Below are 21,996 nucleotides of genomic sequence, written 5' to 3'. Positions count from 1 at the left end.
ATTTTCCAGGCTAAACCATGTGAAGCTACCGGTTCTCACTCTAGCTTTAACTAAAGATAAAGCACTGTTGTGTAAGATGGGTACTGGGATGGTTAGTGGTACTGGGCGCCGGCGGTAGACACAGAGACACAGGCTTCGTAGACACAGAGGTCGAGCACCACGAGCACACCCACTAAAGCGATGGCAATGCCGCTCAACACAACTGTCAGAAGTTTGTCCTCGTCTTCGCTTGAGCAGGAACAACTTCGTCGTTACAGTTGAAACGAAAGCTTCACTACGGGAGCTCGTGCTTTGGTCGATGGGTGCCCAATTTTCATTCAAATGACTTTGAGCTTCAAAAGCAAATGAAAGGCACATAACCGGCCCCCTCGGACAGTGGACACCTATGTCGCGGTTTAAGCTACGAAACCGGTGGTGAAGAGCAGCAGCTTCAAAAGGAAAGGCGCGTAACCGGCCCCCGGGGACTGTGGACACCTTAGTCGCGCTTTTAGCCACAGAACCAGTGGAGCGGTAGCTTGGAAGGCAAAGGAAAGTCGCACAACTGCCCTCTTGGAACAGTGGACAACCCCTCACTCGTGCTTTAAGCTACATGGCGGTAGTGACAGAAGTGCGCCGCATGCTTTGGCATTGGCAACGTTGTGCCAGAAATGCGGCACTGAAACTGTAGGCCGTCAGCGTTCATTGGATTCATTGGCGTTAGCATTTACAGTGTTTCACACTCCAATTATTTTAAAGAAAGGAAGTGCGCATAACTGCTTTCCTCGATCAGTGGACGCCTGAACCACGCTTATAGGTACGTGGGGTGATGAGACAGGGAGAGATGTAGGCTGCAGGCGTTAGCGCTGAAGACATTGTGGCGGACACGCGGCACTGCTGCAATAGGCCGCAGTGTTCATTGGGCGAGCACGCTCTCGCGATAAACCATTAACTACCGCCTGCCAGTGTGGCAGGGTGGGCGCGCTGCCTACCCAGTGTCCGGAACGCACTCAACGTTACAGGCGCCAAGCCGCTTAAAGTTGCCCGGTACGCCATAGCTTTCGCTCTCTAATCAGGTTCAGCAGTGGCTGAACCGCAGCTAATTTTTCTTCAGGTTACTTTCAAGCTTGAGCTTATCTGTGTCCCTTGGCCCGCTTGACCTGTTTAGTTGGCGCGAAGTTTTGCTTGAAGTGAATAAAAGTCCCGCATGTGCCTCCCTCCGTGGAATAGCACGATAATCACGAGTGGACATATTCAGGCTGTTTTTGTTTAGAGGGTACTGCCGCCTTAACGAAGTTTCAGTGTGGTGTAATTTGGAGTTAGTGCTTGCAGTATGCCTCTCAGTAATTCGGATCCAAATGGGACTAAGAAGTTCTTTGGGTCATAGCTAAAAATAAATTAAACGCTGCAGTGTACCTCGGCACGCTTAAAAGCCAAGAGCTCATAGTTTACTGTTGCTCTAGCTGCTTACAATGGCTCGCCTTTTTTTTTTCATGTTGTCTTGCCTTCGCTACTGTGCAGAGCTGTGTTTCACAACCTCCTTCGTCTCCAGTGGTGCAGCTATGCCTGGGGTGCAGCGAGCCTTCGCAAGTGGCCACTGCGCTTGCCTACTTTCTGTCTGCACTCCGGGGTGCAGACACAGACGCTACCTCAGGTAGGTGGCGCCAAGCTGTGGACAGAAAAAAAATGAAATTCAGACGCGAAGAACACGCTGTGCTTAGAAACGAACAGCTCAGAGGAAGGAGTTACGCTCGAGGAGGTATTTTCCTGCCAAGGACATATTTGTTAGATAACATAATGGAAAGTCGAACAGCCTAAATTATTTGGAGCGCGACTTAAATCCAAGGCAAACCACATCATGTGTGCTTGATATGGATTGCCTGCCCGTCATCTTTGCCAGGCTTCTTCAGTCGGCTGTGATTGACACGTGGTGAAAGGCGGAGGCATCCAAACTCACGCATTGTCATTTTTCGCACGAAGAGGAATAACTACTAGTTAGTCTTGCCTTGCGCACACTCGGTACATAACAGTGGAGGCGCTGACTGATCTTCAAGTGAAGTGCGACGATTGGGACTTGAGGCCATTGTGAGAGAGCTTTGTCCGCCACTTTCTTGCCTACGAAGTGCGCGTAGCAACTCGAAGAAGGCAGTGCTGTGTTCGTCTTCCTTTCTTCTGCCTTTGCACTGTTTGCTATGAACTATGGGGGCGTGGAACCGGCGATACCGAAATGGCGTTGCCGCTCACGCATTTACTGCTTTTCACGCAGGTATTCATCGCTGGTTATTCAAGTCACTGCTTTCATGCCGAGGAATTGTCTGCTGTGCATGATTCGTCTACGCTGGATACTGGTTCCTTCACCAAGCTTTCACCTGTGCTAACCACGGTCGACTTCAACGATTGTGTGTGCCTCGCAGCCGATTTTGGACATTGTGCGGTGCCAGTCAACCCACCATGGTTTTACAGCCCGTGCCACTACACTCTACAAAAGGCGGGAATCGTCACTTCATCGTTGGGGCGTGGAACCGGCGATACTGAAATGGCGTTGCCGCTCACGCATTTACTGCTTTTCACGCAGGTATTCATCGCTGGTTATTCAAGTCACTGCTTTCATGCCGAGGAATTGTCTGCTGTGCATGATTCGTCTACGCTGGATACTGGTTCCTTCACCAAGCTTTCACCTGTGCTAACCACGGTCGACTTCAACGATTGTGTGTGCCTCGCAGCCGATTTTGGACATTGTGCGGTGCCAGTCAACCCACCATGGTTTTACAGCCCGTGCCACTACACTCTACAAAAGGCGGGAATCGTCACTTCATCGTTGGGGCGTGGAACCGGCGATACCGAAATGGCGTTGCCGCTCACGCATTTACTGCTTTTCACGCAGGTATTCATCGCTGGTTATTCAAGTCACTGCTTTCATGCCGAGGAATTGTCTGCTGTGCATGATTCGTCTACGCTGGATACTGGTTCCTTCACCAAGCTTTCACCTGTGCTAACCACGGTCGACTTCAACGATTGTGTGTGCCTCGCAGCCGATTTTGGACATTGTGCGGTGCCAGTCAACCCACCATGGTTTTACAGCCCGTGCCACTACACTCTACAAAAGGCGGGAATCGTCACTTCATCGTTGGGGCGTGGAACCGGCGATACCGAAATGGCGTTGCCGCTCACGCATTTACTGCTTTTCACGCAGGTATTCATCGCTGGTTATTCAAGTCACTGCTTTCATGCCGAGGAATTGTCTGCTGTGCATGATTCGTCTACGCTGGATACTGGTTCCTTCACCAAGCTTTCACCTGTGCTAACCACGGTCGACTTCAACGATTGTGTGTGCCTCGCAGCCGATTTTGGACATTGTGCGGTGCCAGTCAACCCACCATGGTTTTACAGCCCGTGCCACTACACTCTACAAAAGGCGGGAATCGTCACTTCATCGTTGGGGCGTGGAACCGGCGATACCGAAATGGCGTTGCCGCTCACGCATTTACTGCTTTTCACGCAGGTATTCATCGCTGGTTATTCAAGTCACTGCTTTCATGCCGAGGAATTGTCTGCTGTGCATGATTCGTCTACGCTGGATACTGGTTCCTTCACCAAGCTTTCACCTGTGCTAACCACGGTCGACTTCAACGATTGTGTGTGCCTCGCAGCCGATTTTGGACATTGTGCGGTGCCAGTCAACCCACCATGGTTTTACAGCCCGTGCCACTACACTCTACAAAAGGCGGGAATCGTCACTTCATCGTTGGGGCGTGGAACCGGCGATACCGAAATGGCGTTGCCGCTCACGCATTTACTGCTTTTCACGCAGGTATTCATCGCTGGTTATTCAAGTCACTGCTTTCATGCCGAGGAATTGTCTGCTGTGCATGATTCGTCTACGCTGTATACTGGTTCCTTCACCAAGCTTTCACCTGTGCTAACCACGGTCGACTTCAACGATTGTGTGTGCCTCGCAGCCGATTTTGGACATTGTGTTGTGCCAGTCAACCCACCATGGTTTTACAGCCCGTGCCACTACACTCTACAAAAGGCGGGAATCGTCACTTCATCGTTGGGGCGTGGAACCGGCGATACCGAAATGGCGTTGCCGCTCACGCATTTACTGCTTTTCACGCAGGTATTCATCGCTGGTTATTCAAGTCACTGCTTTCATGCCGAGGAATTGTCTGCTGTGCATGATTCGTCTACGCTGGATACTGGTTCCTTCACCAAGCTTTCACCTGTGCTAACCACGGTCGACTTCAACGATTGTGTGTGCCTCGCAGCCGATTTTGGACATTGTGCGGTGCCAGTCAACCCACCATGGTTTTACAGCCCGTGCCACTACACTCTACAAAAGGCGGGAATCGTCACTTCATCGTTGGGGCGTGGAACCGGCGATACCGAAATGGCGTTGCCGCTCACGCATTTACTGCTTTTCACGCAGGTATTCATCGCTGGTTATTCAAGTCACTGCTTTCATGCCGAGGAATTGTCTGCTGTGCATGATTCGTCTACGCTGGATACTGGTTCCTTCACCAAGCTTTCACCTGTGCTAACCACGGTCGACTTCAACGATTGTGTGTGCCTCGCAGCCGATTTTGGACATTGTGCGGTGCCAGTCAACCCACCATGGTTTTACAGCCCGTGCCACTACACTCTACAAAAGGCGGGAATCGTCACTTCATCGTTGGGGCGTGGAACCGGCGATACCGAAATGGCGTTGCCGCTCACGCATTTACTGCTTTTCACGCAGGTTAGTGACACATATTTCAATATATGTTTAGTGTATGCTTTGCCGGTTCCACCCCCTGTATTGTATGCATGCGTTTCTTCTCATTCTGTAGCACACAGACCCATGTTACGCAGAAGGTGTCGTTTTTCGTTATTTCGAAGAGCTGCGTTTTACCTTTTGCTTCTGGTTTTGTGCGGCGACATAGAAGTTAACCCAGGACCTAGCGATGCAATCCTGCAGCAGCTTTTGCAAGGCCAGACAGAAATTAAGGAAAAACTTGCAACTATCGAGAGTTATCAGGATGAAAACAAAACAGCTATGTCGGATCTGAATGCCCGTATGGCCAATTTAGAAGCAAAGATTGCAGGTCTTGAGGAAATGAGGGCCGCTGTCGAGGACTGTAGGGCGAGTAGTGAAAGACAGCGTTCCGAGTGGCAGACTCTGATGAAGAAAGTGGACGATCTTGAAAATCGATCTCGACGGTGCAATCTGCTCTTTTATGGAATTAAGGACGAGGATGAACGCGAGTCACAACCAATTTCTGAAAAACTTGTCCTAGATTTGTGTAGATCTACTCTGGGAATAGACCCCAGAATCGAAAGAGCCCATCGCCTCGGACGGTTCCGTTCAGAAGGAACTCGCCCAATAATTGTTAATTTTAGTTCATTCAAAGAGAAAGAGGCTGTTCTGTCAAATGCGAAGAAATTGAAAGGAAGTTCTACTAGCATTTCAGAGGACTTCTCTGAACCAGTACGAAACAAGAGGAAAATGCTATGGGACTACGCCAAACCTCGCAAGGGACCCAATGGCAAAGCACATCTGAAATACGATGTCCTTTACTTGAATAATGTCAAGTACATTTACGACGAATCTCAGGGGCAGGTAGTTCGAGCCTCTTGACAAGTTAAGCCGGATCACTCTGTTTTGTCGATTCTAGTACTAAACTGCAGAAGTATTAAGAATAAAGTGGACAAGCTACATGGTCTAATTGACATGGCGGGACCTTCCGTTGTGATCGGATGTGAATCATGGCTGGATGGGGATGTTAACGATAGCGAAGTTTTTCCGAGTAACTATATCAGCTATCGAAAAGATCGAGACAGGCACGGAGGAGGCGTATTTATACTGGTGGACGTCTTAGTTAGTTCTCGCAAGATGGAAATTGATGTTGGGACATGTGAGGCAGTATGGGCTCAAATTAGACTTTTAAATGGTAAATTACTATCAGTTTGCTCGTTTTACAGGCCACCTGGAAATCAGCTTGAACCCATCAGCGACCTAACTGATATGATTGAAACTGTTAAAACTGACTGTTTAGTTGTTGGAGGTGACTTTAACATTCCTGAATTAGACTGGAGCTCAGGATGTCTTCCGTCTAGAGCCAATTCCGCAGTAGGCAAAGAATTGTTAAATCTGTGCAATTCATTCAGCTTATCCCAATTAGTGCTGCAGCCAACCCGTGGCAACAATGTTTTGGATTTATTATTCACTAACCAACCATCGGCAGCTTGTTCTACCCTTGTAGTGCCCGGTATCAGTGATCACAGTTGTGTTTTAGCGGAAATGAACTTTCAGTATGTTAAACTTGAAGACTGTGGCAATCGGCGCATTTACAGTTACCGAAAGGAAAATTTTCCCAAGATAGCCTGGGCACTTGAATCCTATGTCGATGTGTACGAAACACTGTCTGATTCACTCAGCGTTGATGAGCTGTGGCGCACACTGACAGCCAAACTTTTTGATTTGCGTGAGCAGCATGTGCCGTCATGGGTGATGACGAAACGTCGCAGCAAAAGCAAGCCATGGTTCTCAAAAGCGCTGCGCAGAGTCGTTGAAAAGAGGCAACAACTATATGCGCGCTTCAAAAGAAATCCGTCGGAAGATAACATGGATCAGTTAAAAAAGATTACAAAGGATATGAATGCTTCGGTCAAAGAGGCTAAATTTACCTACTTTCAGTCTTTCGACATGCGTATCCAGGATCGCCCTAAAGAATTTTGGCAGTACATAAAAAAAAACAGAAAGGATGAATTGTCTATCCCGCCACTCGATCACAACGGAAGTATCGTTCATGATAATCTGGAGAAAGCCAAGTGCTTTAACACGTTTTTCAGCTCAGTTTTTTCTGCTGAGGACAGCAATAGCCCTGCCGATTTTCACCTTGCCTTGAACTGTACGGAACACATGGAGAACATTGAATTTGATCAGCGAGGAATTGTGTCGCTCTTAGAACGCTTAAAAGATAACAGTGCCACCGGTCCGGACGGCTTACCCACGATTCTGCTCTCTTCTTGTGCTTTTGCGTTGTCAAGGTACCTTCAAATTCTTTTCACAAAGTCATTACAGGAAGGCTCCTTGCCTGATGAATGGAAGCTTGCTAATGTTGTACCTATACATAAATCGGGACCTAGGAATGTTGTTTCAAATTATCGACCAGTGTCCTTGACCAGTGTATTATGCAAAGTTTTAGAGCATGTGTTTTATACTAGTATTATGAATCATCTTAGTATACATTCATTATTAAATACTAATCAACATGGCTTTCGCAGTGGTTACTCGTGTGTCACCCAGCTTACCGAATTTGTACATGACCTGTCAAGTGCTTTAGATAAGGGATATTCTGTTGACTGTATTTTTCTAGATTTTAGGAAGGCCTTTGACGTTGTATCACATGCCTTATTAATACAAGAATTATACTGGTACAACATAAATGAGAACGTTATTAGGTGGATAAAGGAATATTTGAGCGTTAGGCGTCAATGTGTTGTTGTCAACGGGAAACAATCGCATGAGGTGGCTGTAACATCAGGGGTGCCTCAGGGATCCGTCTTGGGCCCATTACTGTTCATAATTTACATGAATGACATCTTTTCAGGTATTTCTTCATACATGCGTCTTTTTGCGGACGATTGTGTATTGTATAGAATTATTAACGATCAAAGTGACTGCGATGCATTACAACAGGATTTGTGTAAAGTGGCCCAGTGGTGTGAGAACTGGAGAATGCATATTAACTTACAAAAATCTGTACATATGTGTTTCACTAAAAAGAAGGTTCCCCATATTTTCACTTATAACATAAATAATAGCAGACTGCTTTCAGTGTTGGAATTTAAATATCTTGGTGTATATTTAACAAGTTCAATGTCTTGGCATCGTCACGTGCATTTCGTTACTGCCAAAGCCTGTCGTGTTTTAGGTTTCCTGCGACGTAACGCTAAACTTTTCCCTTTAAAGACTAAAGAACTGCTGTATAATACAAACGTTAGAAGCATACTTGAGTATGCTTGCACAGTCTGGGATCCGAAAACCTTGCTTGACGTTCAAAAGCTAGAAAGAGTTCAGAATTTGGCCGTTCGTTTTGTTTTCAATAACTATGGGCGATATTTTAGTGTAACGAGCGCGAAAAAATCTTTGGGTTGGGACTCACTTCAAAAACGTAGGAAAGTACTGCGTTTAAAATTATTTCATAATATATTTCATTCTAGAACTGGAATAGACAGAACCAAATATATAGCCAACCCTGATTACGTGTCTTTACGTAGAGATCATTCACTTAAAGTTAAAGAATACAGGTGCCGGACTGACCTTTTTAAAATGTCTTTTTTCCCCTAAACGGTTTCGGAATGGAACAAGCTGCCTGAGGAAGTAGTGTCCATATTATCAAATGATTCATTTTCTTCCATGCTGTGACATTTTTTTGTGTATAATAATTCCGTGTTCTTTCTATCTCATTGTTATCTTTTTTTTTGTAACCACCTGCACGCGGTGGCATTTGTGTACTTTTTCTTCTACCCCCCCACTGTAATGCCAGCCAATGGCGCTGTGGGTATGATGATAAATAAATAAATAAATAAAACTTCATTCGAGAATAGTAAGGTAGCCCAGCAACCAACTAGCCAACCAACTACCAACTAGCCCAGTTTTGGAGAAATGTGTTTCCGGAAGGATAAAGGGATGGTAAATCAGGAGAAGAAAACGAAAGATTCGTGTCGCCGTCGTACAGGATCACATCCTGGGTGCTTGAAACTAAGGTAATGTCAGTTATATAGAGGAGTAATAACGTACTGATTCATGTAGGACGAATCACCCCTTTGAGCGCGCGAAATAACTGCTTTAAATATTCTTTTTTTCCGAGGACAATTACTGATTGGAACAAACTTAATAGCGAGACTGTTAATCAAAATTCTTTACTTCTGTTTGAAAAGTGCCTGTAAATGTTGTGAATTTGTGTGTGTTTATATGCTTGTATTTTGTTTTGTCTCACCCTGCTATGATCTGTACAAGATCGCAGTATCTATAAATAAATGTTGTGTCTGAGTCCGGGCCATTAACCATGACATACTGCATACGGTTACACAAATAGCTGGTTAGCTGATTAAGTGCTAGGCCTCTTATGCAGTAGTAAGGTATTTTCGAGATGAGGATATCATGCTTGATAAAGTGGAACGCTCTCTTAAAGTCTATGAAAATGCCGAGAGTGTAAAGACGTTGTTCAATTATATTGCCAATTATTTCTGGAATTTTCAGCAGCACAGACTAAATGGATTTACCTTTCTGAAAACGGCATTGACATTCAGTTATAAAATTATTCTTGTTCTGTCGATTGATTAGTGTGTTATTAATACCCTTGTCAAATATTTTTGAAAACAAAGGCAGTATATTTATACAGTTGTAGTTACCTATATTGGTCGTGTCGCCTCCTTTTTGCAAAACGGCGACTTTTCAATCTTCATTTTGTCAAGAGAAACTTCTTTAGCAAACACTGGTTAATTAAGTAACAAAACACGTGGGACATGCCACAAACGGCTTTGATCGGTTTAGTACGCATCCTATCATAACCAGAACCATTCATACCGAACTTTACACCTCTGATTGTCGGAAGTGCTTTAATTAAACACTTCCAGAGCAACGATTTTAAGATACACCGGCTTAAGACGCACGTGATCCCCAAAACTGCGAAAAAGTGCGGAAGACGTACGGGGCAATAATGTGTTTCGGCGACATGTAATAAATTGCCAGCGCCTGTGTTAGGTGCGAGTACAAGAGGTGAGATAGAAACTATTTCGCTGATAGATTTGCACAAACTTCTGTGACATTACTGCCAGGCACTGCTAGTCAAGCCCTCGTGTGTATTCTGTTTTCCTTTATGGGCAATTAAGATTGTGTCGTATTGTATAAAACTCAAGGACGAAGCAACGGATGCCGCTGAAAGGAGGCCATCCAGTCGATGGCGGCGGCCAAATCTAGCCGCGCCGCGGTTAATCCCTTTTCGTCTACCACTGCCTGCGATGTCACGCTAGCCGCTCCAAGGGGTTCAACCGCGTCCCCATGAGAAGCGGCCAGCGCCATCGGATGGAGGTGTTCCTATCTTCTAGAGTCGTGCCCGACTACAACTGGTACTTTGGCCGCAGCTGCCTCCCTGCTGCTGTCCAGTGGCCGCTGGCTGGACTGGCTGGAGTTGCAGCTGTCCAGAGGCATCCCGCACGCCTGGTCCCTCCTGGCCACACTGGCACGCCTGCAGCACCACTCCCGACTGACGGTCAGTTAATAATAACACTAATAATTTTTTTTCATTTCTTCTTTCCAGTACAAATGCGGGCCTGCCAAAGCCCCAGAAGGCTTGAAAGGCAGCGCCCGACAGCAGACAGCATATAAGCCATACAGCGAGCAGACAAGCTGCAAAAAAAAAGCTGGGAGGGGAAAAAAGGAAAGGGAACAAAAAGGAAAAATGTGAGAAGAAAAAAATGAATTCCAAAAGAGCGAACGCAAGAATACGCAGAAAAAGCGAGAAAAAAAAACATGTCAAAGCACAGCATCAAAACAGAATACTGGAACTAGCAACGTAATTTCACAAGACGTGCTTTCACTATCTGTCTGGAATTAACAGAACATATTTCTTTGGGTGACCGGTTAAGAACAGGGAGAACATGATGTTTTCGAAGATGTTCGCCATAACGGGTTCACACCATAAGCACGAGAAAGCCATCGCGACTTCGCAGATCTTTAACAGGAACATAAGGTGACAAAAATCATTAGTCCATTAGTGTTTAACAACTACTGTTTCCGAAAATAGATGCATTAGTAAAGCTTTTAGTCAGGCTAGTTGGTACATATTCATATTTGAAAGGCTGTGCGCTAAAAAGACGTTCACAGGAAAAAGGAAGACGACAGGAAAGAAGCGCATAAATAGATGAACAAAGTCAGTGTTATGTGAAAGTTCGAAAACGCTACTACCTTCATCTCATCACTTACCATGTAATACTGATTTAAGGGTGGATTTCAGTATGCAGTTGACCTTTGGCCAAAGGGAGAGAAGAAATAAAAGCAGCAAATACCATAGCAAAACAAACACACTGTAGGGTAAGGCCTATACTATTTGCTTGCGTATACACATAGGACAAAGGCTCTTAACAGAGTGCAGCATACAGGCAACTTTCCGGAGCTCAGAGCAGACAAAAGACAAATGGGTATTCAAAGACATGTGGGAATCGAAGAATAGTCCTAATATTTGACCGTTGACACAGGCATAATTGATGAACATTTGCAATGGTACGGCAAAACAGCGCTTGCGGACGGGACGTAAGAAGAGACAAACACATGCGCTGAACTAACAACCAAATGGTTTATTGCGAAAGAGGGGTGCAATATAAAGCATAGAAGGGAAAACTGCGGTGTAAACATGACAAGGCATACATTCGGGATATCATCACTGATTAAGAAAAGCGATCTCCTGTGGCAATAGAGCCACCGATGGTTGGCTTACACATGAGTTGCCTAATGTGTGAATGTGAAAGGCCTCCGATATCAGGCGTGAGGTGTGGTCTCTATACTTAGCGATGATAGTGGTTTGGTCTAAAAATGCCTCACATTTGTCGCAATCTGCGAAATGAATGACCACGTTATTTCGGCGTGACTTGTTTTATATGTCTTACGCGTGTTCGCGTAGCCGATCATTGACGCACCGTCCGCGTCAGCGCATGTGTTTGTCTTTTCTTCCGTCCCGTCCGTCAGCGCTGTTTTGCCGTACCATTCAACATTAACCAACCAGCCCCACTCAGCCCTCGCCTTGAATACATTTGCAATGATCACAATTTGATCTGTGCAAACGAATTGACACATCATTAGAAATTATCTTTAAATACTTAAGAAAAACCAGCCAAAAAGACGGGGACAAAGGAGAGACAAGGAACACACAACGACTGGACTATCAACTGTGCTTTATTGAAGAACAGCCAGTCTCCCAGGAAACCTAACAGAGCATGCGCAGCTCAACGAAACCGCAAAACCAGCACAAAAGACCGCGAGCTCGTAAGACAGTCAAGCTGCACTGTAAGCGGGACAAGTAACCTAATTCCTTCTGCATCAACATGACAGACTCCGTGCTAATACAGTTATCTCCTTGATTACTAATGTGAAACGCTTCGAGGATTTCCTGCTCAACCTTACCCTTGCCTCTACCGAGAAAAGTGACATTGGAAAACAACGGGTAGCACCCGCAATCGCGGCAGTGGCGAGGAAAGTTGGCAACGTCAGCCGGAGTCAGAGTTATGGTGCTCTCGCAGCCTTTCATTTATACACCGGCCAGTTTGGCCGATGTAAACTTTTTCGCATGTCAGCGGAATCTTACAAACCACCCGTGTCGCACAAGGAACATAGCAGTTTTGATGGCGCGTCTAATAAACAGGTGGTCTAGTTCTGCCACGCGGGACACGTGAACAAAGGCTTGAAAGTTTACAAGGAGCAGAAAAGACAACATTGCCACCTTTTCTTGTAGCAACTTTTTTGATGTTATGGGAAGCCCCATGCACATAAGGCATCACCTCAAATTATCAAGGTATCTTTTTAAGTGTGCAGTCTCCGGAACATCAGGCAATGGTTGGCGCCAGCGCAATTGCTTTCATCCCCTGCCGCGCGCGTGCCCTGTCCCATTGCCTTAAGGTGAATTCGGCGCCCAAAGAGCTCGTCGCCTTCTTTGGCCTCCTAGAGCCATCTTCGGGACATTGGAAGCAGATAGCCAAAATATGGAAATCCTAGTGCTGGAGACAGGTGAAACTCCTACATGACTGGCTTCGAGTTTTGTGCCTCACCGGACGTAGCGAACATCTTGGGGTTCGATGCCTTCAAGAACACCGTCGAATCGCAGACCAAGCTACTGAGGTGTACTGGAATCAGCTTCGGCGACAATTGCCAAGAAAGGAACAGTCAAAAGTGCACAAAGGCTATGTTACCTATCTGGAAGGAACGTCAGTACCTAAGGCAATTGATGACCTACTACAGAATGGGCCCAAGTACAGTATGAAACGTCGTGTCAGCAGACATGAGCTCCTTGCTACTGTACATCGTGTTGCAGAGAAAGCCGACAAAGATGAGAAGCAGAGGTGTTTGTCTGAAGGCATTGACGTCCTACGCAAGATAGACAGTAAACAAGAAAGGCACATGGACCCTGCTCTTCGTCAAGTGGTGGACCACTTCATCGAAAACGACTTGACACTTCTTTAAGTGGACAAGGAAGGAGGGTTTGTGGTTCATCCTACGAGCACGTTTGGTGATAAGGCTTTGGCAGCCGTACACAAGAATTTCCTTCCTACGAAACGCAAGCCTTGAAAACTGAAGACCACAGCCGTGAGACTCCTAGGAGCCAACAACTTGGATAATCTGGCTCAGAGGGTGAAGAATTGCAAAGATAATCGCCTCCGCAAAAACGCACAAGACAAGACTGCCCTTTGAGGGCCATTGTGACCGAGGCTGACACCTGGCAAAAGTTACTGGGCCAGTATTTGCAGCGACACCTGAAGTGCCTTGATGTGCAGGGCCCCTGCTACGTTGCGAGCGCAGCTGCAGTGGTTTAAGTACTCAGCGACGGCATTCCCGGAGCCAACGCTGGGTTTTCTATTGACATCGAAGACTTATTTTACAGCATCCCTCATGACGAACTTTTTTTGCAGTGCGTGAAGTGATTGACAGAACGGCCTAGTTGCCTTCCAAAATGCTTGTGGCATCTCCATCGATGCGTTCTTAGAACTGTTAACTACTTATCTTTCATCTACCCTTGTAGATTTTAAGGGCGGTCTGTTCATACAGAAAAAAGGAATCTGTATTGGTGCTAGCGTAGCACCTATCTTGTGCCAGATTTTTTTAGCGAAGTTTGACAACATACCTCTAGGCTCTTTTCTTGACAGACGAGTGTGCAACGTTTTTAGGTATGTGGACGATTTCTTGATAATGTTAAATCTTTCACCGGCTGACTCCTTTCATGAGGTTGTAGACAATTTCTTAGAAGATTTTAAAGCTTGCTCGAGCTCCCTTTCTTTTACATTTGAACTACCCGCTAACCAGTGGATTCGTTTTTTAGAACTTCAAGTAACTTTTTGTGACGATGGCCATGTATGCTGGTGTTTTTTACCCAGGAGTAAGAAGGCTATGTAACCGTACTCGTCTGCACACTCAAAAGTCGTCACGAGAGGCATTGCCATGAGCTGCTTTCGCAATGCTCTGCAGAAGAGTTGCCACCACAGCATGAAGTCAAGTTTCGACAACCAGGTTAAGCGTTTGCAAGAGACCGGGTTCCCAAAACCGCTTTTGAATGCTGTGGCAGAGTCGTTGCTGCAAAGAATTAAGAGCCGTGATGAAAAGGTGGCTGACCCTACTGGGGCTGAAAGAAGAAAATTTTAAGTGATGGCTTATGTGCATGGGGCTTCCCATAACATCAAAAAAGTTGCTGCAAGACAAGGTGTCAGTGTTGTCTTTACTGCTCCTTGCAAACTTTCAAGCCTTTAGAAGAATGGCCTGAGGGGCGAGTTGGTGCATGATGAAATGAACGGCGGCGCAACAAGAAGAACACAACAAGAGAGCGCATGTGGTGTCCCCTCTCTTGTTGTGTTCTTCTTGTTGCGCCGCCGTTCATTTTTTTCAAGCCTTTCTTCACGTGTCGCGCGTGGCAGAACTAGACCACCTGTTTGTTAGACGCGCCATCAAAACTGCTATGTTCCTTGTGCGACACGGGTGGTTTATAAGATTCCGCTGACATGCGAAAAAGTTTACATCGGCCAAACTGGCCGGTGTATAAATGGAACGCTACGAGAGCACCATAACTCTCTGACTCCGGCTGACGGAGCAAACTTTCCTCACCACTGCCGCGATTGCGGGTGCTACCCGTTGTTTTCGAATGTCACTTTTCTCGGTAGAGGCAAGGGTAAGTTGAGCAGGAAATCCTCGAAGCGTTTCACATTAGTAATCAAGGAGATAACTGTATTAGCACGGAGTCTGTCATGTTGATGCAGAAGGAATTAGGTTACTTGTCCCGCTTACAGTGCAGCTTGACTGTCTTACGAGCTCGCGGTCTTTTGTGCTGGTTTTGCGGTTTCGTTGAGCTGCGCATGCTCTGTTAGGTTTCCTGGGAGACTGGCTGTTTTTCAATAAAGCACAGTTGATAGTCCAGTCGTTGTGTGTGCCTTGTCTCTCCTTTGTCCCCGTCTTTTTGGCTGGTTTTTCTTAAGTATGTACCAACTAACCCAGATTTCAACTCTTCTGCTCTTTAAATATTTGTGAAAAAATACCAATTTCGTCTCTTTATTGTTAACTTTAATTAAGTTATTGCTGAACCTTTCCATAACTAACTCGCTGTCGTGTTAAAAAAGATAATGCTATATTATAGTCCTTGTGTCTAGCAACTAAGAGTGTTTTATCAGCGTACTGAGAAACACGGTACATGGTGACCTCGTACGTGCCCCTTTCATCTTGGGAGTCATTTATGCTGTGCTCTCCAGCGCACTTACATCCGAATTGCGTCAAACCTTCGCTAGTGTTTCATGTTCTTTCATGTGTTCACGTTGCATCCGAGCAATGTGGAAAACTTAACGCGATTAGGTGGGCACAGCCAGCCGCTCACATTGTTTTTGGTTATTAGATTACTTTTGTGATGCGCCAGTTGTAAATTCAGTAAATTGGTCATGTGGCCAAAATTCACCCACGCAGTCCAGGTCACAGGTGTGAGCAGTTCATAGCACTTCCCGAATGTATTCAACTCGAAACCGATCGCAATACAGCTATGCAAAACTTGGCAGCAGGTAACCTGGAAGCTAGCGACGCGCTTTTTGCAGCGACGAGCCCCCCATAGCCTACTTGCAGCGCACCTCTCGTTATTCGTCCAAGCCTTTTTCGCATCGGTGTTTTGGAACTGGCCACGGGTCTCGTCCTGTCACCGCTATCGTATAGATAAAATAAGCTGCTGTTATCTGCAACCACATGGCAGCTTCGTCGCGTGGAGAGAGAGCTACGTCCTTCCAGTGCAGCCCGCGTTCACCTTATCAAGCAATTTTACGGCACTGCCAGAATTACAGGGGTGGGGCCCGCCGTTCGATATAGGGGGTATTCTGACTGTTCGATGTGAAGAATAATTGGATACATCTGGGTTTGATTTATGCGCTCTCGACTGTACCTTTCACCTGCGGACGGACTGGTAGGAAAAGACCGCCATGAAAGTTTCCTGCCTTCCATAGGCGTGCGCACAGGGGGCAGGAGGTGCCCACTCTGTCGGGCCTGCTCCCCCCCCCCCCCCCCCCCGTTCTTCCGCCGTTGTTTATAGTAGAGCGTTATGGCCATGCAGATTTTAGAGCGCAGCTCTTTGGCGCCCGTTTTCGCGTTTCGCGGCGTCGCCATCGCTGTTGTTCTTGTTGAGGAAAAACACAGCGCACTCCTAAGACACGGACAAAGAAAGGCAAGGCGATACAGCGCTGTATCGTCTTGCCTTTCTTTGTCCGTGTCTTAGGAGTGGGCTTTGTTTTTCCTCAAGATGAACTACCAACTAGCCCGCTCTTCCACCCTTGCACGCTGTTGTTCGTTGTAACCAAACCATAAAAGGACACCTTAGTCACGCTTTAAGCTGCAAAACCAGTGGAAAGCAAAGGAAAGGCGCACAACTGCCCTCTTAGAAGAGTGGACACCTCGATCATGTTTTAAGCTACGTGGTGGTAGTGACAGATGTGCAATGCATGCGTTCGCATTGACAACATTGTGCCATTTTAAGGAAAGGAAGTGCGCATAACTGGCTCCCTGGTTCAGCGGACGCCTTAATCGCACTTATAGGTGCGTGGTGTGATGAGAGAGAGAGATGTGGGCTGCAGGCCTTAGCGCTGACAGTGGTGAGCGAACTCTCCCGATCAATCATTAGCTGCCACCTGCCAGGGTGTCAGGGTGGGTTGTTGTTGTGACTGAGAGAAGGATGAAAAGGAAATTGCACGGGCCTGCCAACTGGCTCCAGCCGAGCCACCACCGCTGCCACGTGCAGATAGAGGAGAGTTAAAAGATCAGAGGAAAGAGAAAAAAGGAAAGAAAAGACGCGCGTCGCAGCAACAACTGCGTCCGCCGGAGCGGACGCTGCTGAAAAAACAGATAAGCGGCCGAAGCCGCGCTCGCCGAAGCGAGAACAGATATGTCAGGGTGGGTGGGGACTTTAATGTACATATGGTGGGTGGGGACTTCAATGTAAATATAAGGACAAACAGGAATTTTTTACCACTTATGTGGGAGAACATCCCATTGCTCTCGCTCGTAACACTTCCCACGGCTGTGAAAACCTCGCGAAATACTGGCGCAGACCAAGCCTTTCAGAACCAGGCATTGGTGCAGCAAGTCGAACATATCTACATCTATATCTCCGACCAGAAATCCTCCTTCATGACAATCAAGAACTGTTTGTGGAGTGTTTCTTGAAGAAGGAAAATGTGTGAAAAATAACAAGTTTACTCTAATTGTACAGACATGTCTTGCTCGAATTCGTTTCCTCAATCTATGGAAAAGCTGCAATAGCGGATGAGCTGCGCTGAAATTTCGCATTAGCAAGTAACGTAATCGTCGATCAATTCTTTTGACGACGATGGCAGCCGAAGGCCCGTTATGTTGCGTTGGAAGAAATGTTTACTTGCCGGGTCACTTTGAGCCACTCTTTCCAGGATATTCTTTGCAGCTAACGAAAGAAAGATGTGTTGCATGTTTTCTGTTGTTTACATAGAATGAAAATTCTTTTGGAAGCCCGTTGCTACACTGATGTTTCAGCCGCGCATTGACTGCTTTTCCCATTGCCGGTAGATGCAACATAATAGCCGTGGCCTTTCTCTGCCGATGTTAGACACGGAAATAAATACTGTTGAACATCATTTCGTATATTTGCAATTCCATCGCACTGAAATAAATTTCCAAAAGTCATTTCTCATCTTCACGCTGCGTTTTGATCGTAGGGGGGAGGGGGACGGGCAGAGCGGTGAAACTCTGCTCCTCTTGATGGCGACCCCTGCGCACGCGTATGCTGCCAGCACATCCATTGGAACAGACGTGAAAGGGTGCTGGTTCCTCTCTAGGCACGCAGCAGTATGTCTAGGGTGGCTGATTTGTCACCGTCCATTTTATGTTCCGCCGTGTTTTGCTACGGTACTTGTTTTTGCAGAGTGAGAGGAGCGTGCGTGTCTCAAGGCAAAGCCTCCTGCGCGAGCTCGGCACTGCCGATCCTAGCCCTGCCATGGAACTACTGCCTCTCCTGCTGCAGAGCACCGGAATAGCCAGGCTGTCACCATTACGCTACGCTGACTGCAGCGGCTTGGCCTACGCACTGGCCACTCTCGTCGTCGCCAAGGTCAGAACTTTGTATTATTGCCGAAGCAGTGGTTGTCGGATGCATTTACAGCAGGCATTTCTCAGTCAATTGGTGTTAGTCTTGCTCTCATCGTTACGATAGTGAAACATGATACGCGTTGCTTTTTTATTCTTGTAACGAAGCAAAATGGTAGAATAGCTAATGCTTTGAGAATTAGCACTCAGCAAAATTTTTCACAATCCCTTATCTGATGACATTGCAGAATAGTTAAAAACATCTACCGCCCTGGCCATTCGAATTTAAAGAGCTGCCTGTAGCTTACAGGATTTACCGAAAGCTGAACTTGGCTGGTTCATGCACATGATGCAGATGACCAGGTTTGGCTTATGGAGGCGGAAACTTGGGCTAGTTGGAAAGGGTTTGGAATCATATTCGCTAGCGCTTAGTGAACACATGGGACAAGAACACAAATACACAGGACAGACGCTGGCTTATGGACACCTTTTATATTTTAAATATAAGGCTGCATTGTTTGCGTACATTGACAGGTGTGTTGCATTGTGCTCACCCTAACGTGTCTACGCACAAAAAGTTCTTGCGTTTTGTACCGTGACTGGCAATGTCCTGATCTCTTGCCACGTTTTCGTCCTGGCCCTCACGGAGACCTCGAGAAGTCAGAGGGGAATTTCTGTGAGGGGGATTTCTCCACCTTTAGCCCCTTCAGAGATAGAGGAAGGACGAAAAAAATTATTGTTGTCTGAGGCCTATGCGTAAAACATACAGCCTTCTATCTGTGGGCAGTTTTTTATTGCGAGGGTATAGAGGGGCCACAAATGCCAGAACACATCGATGGCGTCTTTGAGGGGGATGTCTACTCCTTTCAACTGTTCTGGGGTAGACGATGGACGTGGAACGAACGAATCTTGTCTGATCCCTACGTGTAAAACATAGAGCCTCCCATGTGTGTGCGGGCTTTTGTTGCGAGAGCATTAGCAGGGCCAAGAATGCCAGAACTCTTCGACGGCATCTGTGAGAGGGATGTCTCCACCTATAAGCCCTTCTGAGGTAGACGGTGGACGTGGAACGAACAATTCTTGCCTGAGGCCTACGTGTAAAACATACAAGGTATGATGCTGGGCGATTTGGTTGAGCATTCTTTTCAAACACAGCGCTGGAAGACAACGGACGAGAATGAAGACACACAGAAGACACAGAGTGCACTGGCACGCAGCGCATTGTTTGTCTTCTGCGAGTCTTCATTCTCGTCTGTTGTCCGCCAGCGCTGTATGTGAAAAGAATAAAACGTACAGCTTCCTATGTGTATGCGGTCTTTTATTGCGAGAGCATTATCGGGGCCACAAATGCCAGAACTCTTCCACGGCGTCTGTGAAGGGGATGTCTCAACCTTCCAACCCTTCTGAGGCCGGCGGTGAATGATGAACGAACGATTCTTGTATGAGCCGTACGTGTAAAACATAGAGCCTCCTATGTGTACGCGGTCTTTTGTTGCGAGAGCATTAGCGGACCCACGAATACCAGAACTCTTCGACGGCATCTATGAGGGAGATTTGTGCACCTTTCAACCTTTGTGAGGTATGCGATGGATGAGAAAGGAATGATTCTTGCCTGAGCCTTACGTGAAGATATGCAGCCTCGCATGTGTAGGCTTGCGGGAGCTATTTCTGCGCGGGAAGAGCGCTCCTGTGGCTGTGCGAATCCAGTTGATCGCTAGATAAAACCAGTTGATCGCCCCTAGTTTTTTAGGGACAGCCTTAAAAGGCTGTCTCTGCATCGGCACGTGTTTGCGTCTGTGGGCAGCGTTCCTCCAGCGCGCCGAAACTGTTCGCTGCTTGTGTGGTGCAGCTTCGAGGAAGCCCCGCGCTACCATGTCCCACCGTGGAAGAGGCCACCAAAAGATTTATGTTATTGCCGACAACATTTAACGCAAATGCAATTGCCTTCGTCCTCACGCCGTCTTAGAACCAGTGCCCTTTCGCCTTTCACCTCATAATATTACTGTGATGCGAACGGATTTTGGAACCCTCTTTTTTGCTAATTTGAATATCTGGAATAGCCCTGCAGTGCAAATGAATCAGGTGTGGTTGCACCGCAGCGGGACACCCGGCTGCAGGCCTCCGCGCTGGAGTGCCTGGAGGTGCTACTGCCGCACGCCCAGCTCCTGGCCCACAACGGTGAGTGTGCCACAGAGCTCTGTCGATCGCAGCTCTTACGAGTCTGTCCCGTATGCAGAGGGCTGCTCGAGTGGCTTGCCCGCTCACCCGTGGCTGAACCGGGCGGTGGCGCTGCTGAGTGGTCTGCGCTGCAGCACCCAACTGATTGGCCTGGTGAGCATGGGACCGCTAGGAGAGAGCGTCGAGCCGGTTTGGTTTAGTTCACACCAGTGTTGATGATTTGCACAGCGAAAAAACTGTCGTGTGTATCAAGTTACCTGCATAGACAGGAGAATCATTGGTGGAAACTGCATCCCCAGCGAACATACACAGAGTGAAGAGCAGAGTTGAGCAACATTTCATCAAGAGGACTTGTATTCGTCGGGGCGAAGCGTTCACCTCTGCCCGGATTTAAGGAGGGCCATCCCTCCAAGGAGGCATGGAGGGCGTGAAGTGGGAAAGTTGTCAGGATGGGGAGTGTGAATGTTCTCCTGGCGTGATGGCTGCTGAAGATGATTAACCGGTTGGCGTGCAAAACTGAACAGGAATACGTCAGCTCACGGAAAGTAGCTGTGGAAAAAACAGCGCGTAGGGTAACAGGACACAGACACAGCGCTAAATAACACCAACTTAGCCGGAAGTGGAGCAAGGTGTGTTGCTGGGCGAGTTGGTTGGGGTACATCTTGAGAAAAAACAGCGCTTGCAGACAAAGGACCAGAACAAGAAGGACAGACAACTGCGCTGACTAACAACTTTTACTTGGGAAGGGTGCCGGTCCGCGCCTTTTATACAGAACTGGAGGGAATGATGCGCACGCGCACACATCAACAAAGTGGCAGCATGGAAAGAGCCAACACATAGACCAACTATTCTTATCGTCACTGATAACCAACAACGCAGCCAAAACAAGCGAGAAAAGAAAAAGAAAAAAAAGAAAAAAGGAAAAAAGAAAGAAACAAAGGGGCAAACAAAGGCAGGGAGCGTAAAGAAGCAATTCCAAAAAGTTCTAAAAAGATCCCGAAGAAGTCAACAACCAACACGGCTGAACGAATGACGATGAAAGGTGACAAAGATGAAGGCACTAAAAACTGAACAGACAAGCATAAAAGGTGCAGGAAAAGCCGGAAGTGGAGTGGCGAGAGGTAGCGAAAGTTGGCTTGAAAGGCTGTGATTCCGCGGACGCTACAGGTGTCATCCTACGAATGGTTATGCTGACCTGGAGAAAATGAAGTCAGTTGGGCGGTAAGGCCGAACGGGAAGCGAGAAAAAAAGAAGGGTGAAAAAAAATAATGAAATGGAGAGAAGGAGTGCTAAAGCAACATGGTAGATTAAAGAATAAAAAATAATTAGAAAGCGGGAGAAAAAAAAGAAGTCGGCCGACAGAATGCTACGAGTGAGCCCGCTTACTATGTGAACGCAGTCACCGCGCTCTGCTGCGTGGTATGAGCCGATGCCGCGAAGCTGGCAGTTCTACCTCTGCATTCTACCTCAGCACCCCTTCTCGAGCTGCGTGCTACCTTCGTGAATGCAGTCGACGCCGT

The 21,996-nt window shown here is 47.0% G+C and overlaps 1 protein-coding gene across 1 annotated transcript in view; it reads left to right on the top strand.

Moving 5' to 3' along the window:
- The window catches only part of LOC149367619 (uncharacterized), a 116,405-nt gene that overhangs the window by 7,625 nt on the left and 86,784 nt on the right, over positions 1–21,996 (top strand). The window contains exons 2-6 of the mRNA XM_089575389.1: positions 1,529–1,630; positions 10,108–10,235; positions 18,138–18,323; positions 20,398–20,476; positions 20,535–20,629. Coding sequence (XP_089431515.1) covers positions 1,529–1,630; positions 10,108–10,235; positions 18,138–18,323; positions 20,398–20,476; positions 20,535–20,629 — 590 coding nt within the window. The remainder of the gene's footprint in view (positions 1–1,528; positions 1,631–10,107; positions 10,236–18,137; positions 18,324–20,397; positions 20,477–20,534; positions 20,630–21,996) is intronic.

Source organism: Amblyomma mixtum, chromosome 1 (assembly GCF_055824585.1).
Source record: "Amblyomma mixtum isolate Tamu chromosome 1, ASM5582458v1, whole genome shotgun sequence".
Lineage (NCBI taxonomy): Eukaryota > Metazoa > Arthropoda > Arachnida > Ixodida > Ixodidae > Amblyomma > Amblyomma mixtum.
This window is presented reverse-complemented; position numbering and strand designations above follow the sequence as displayed.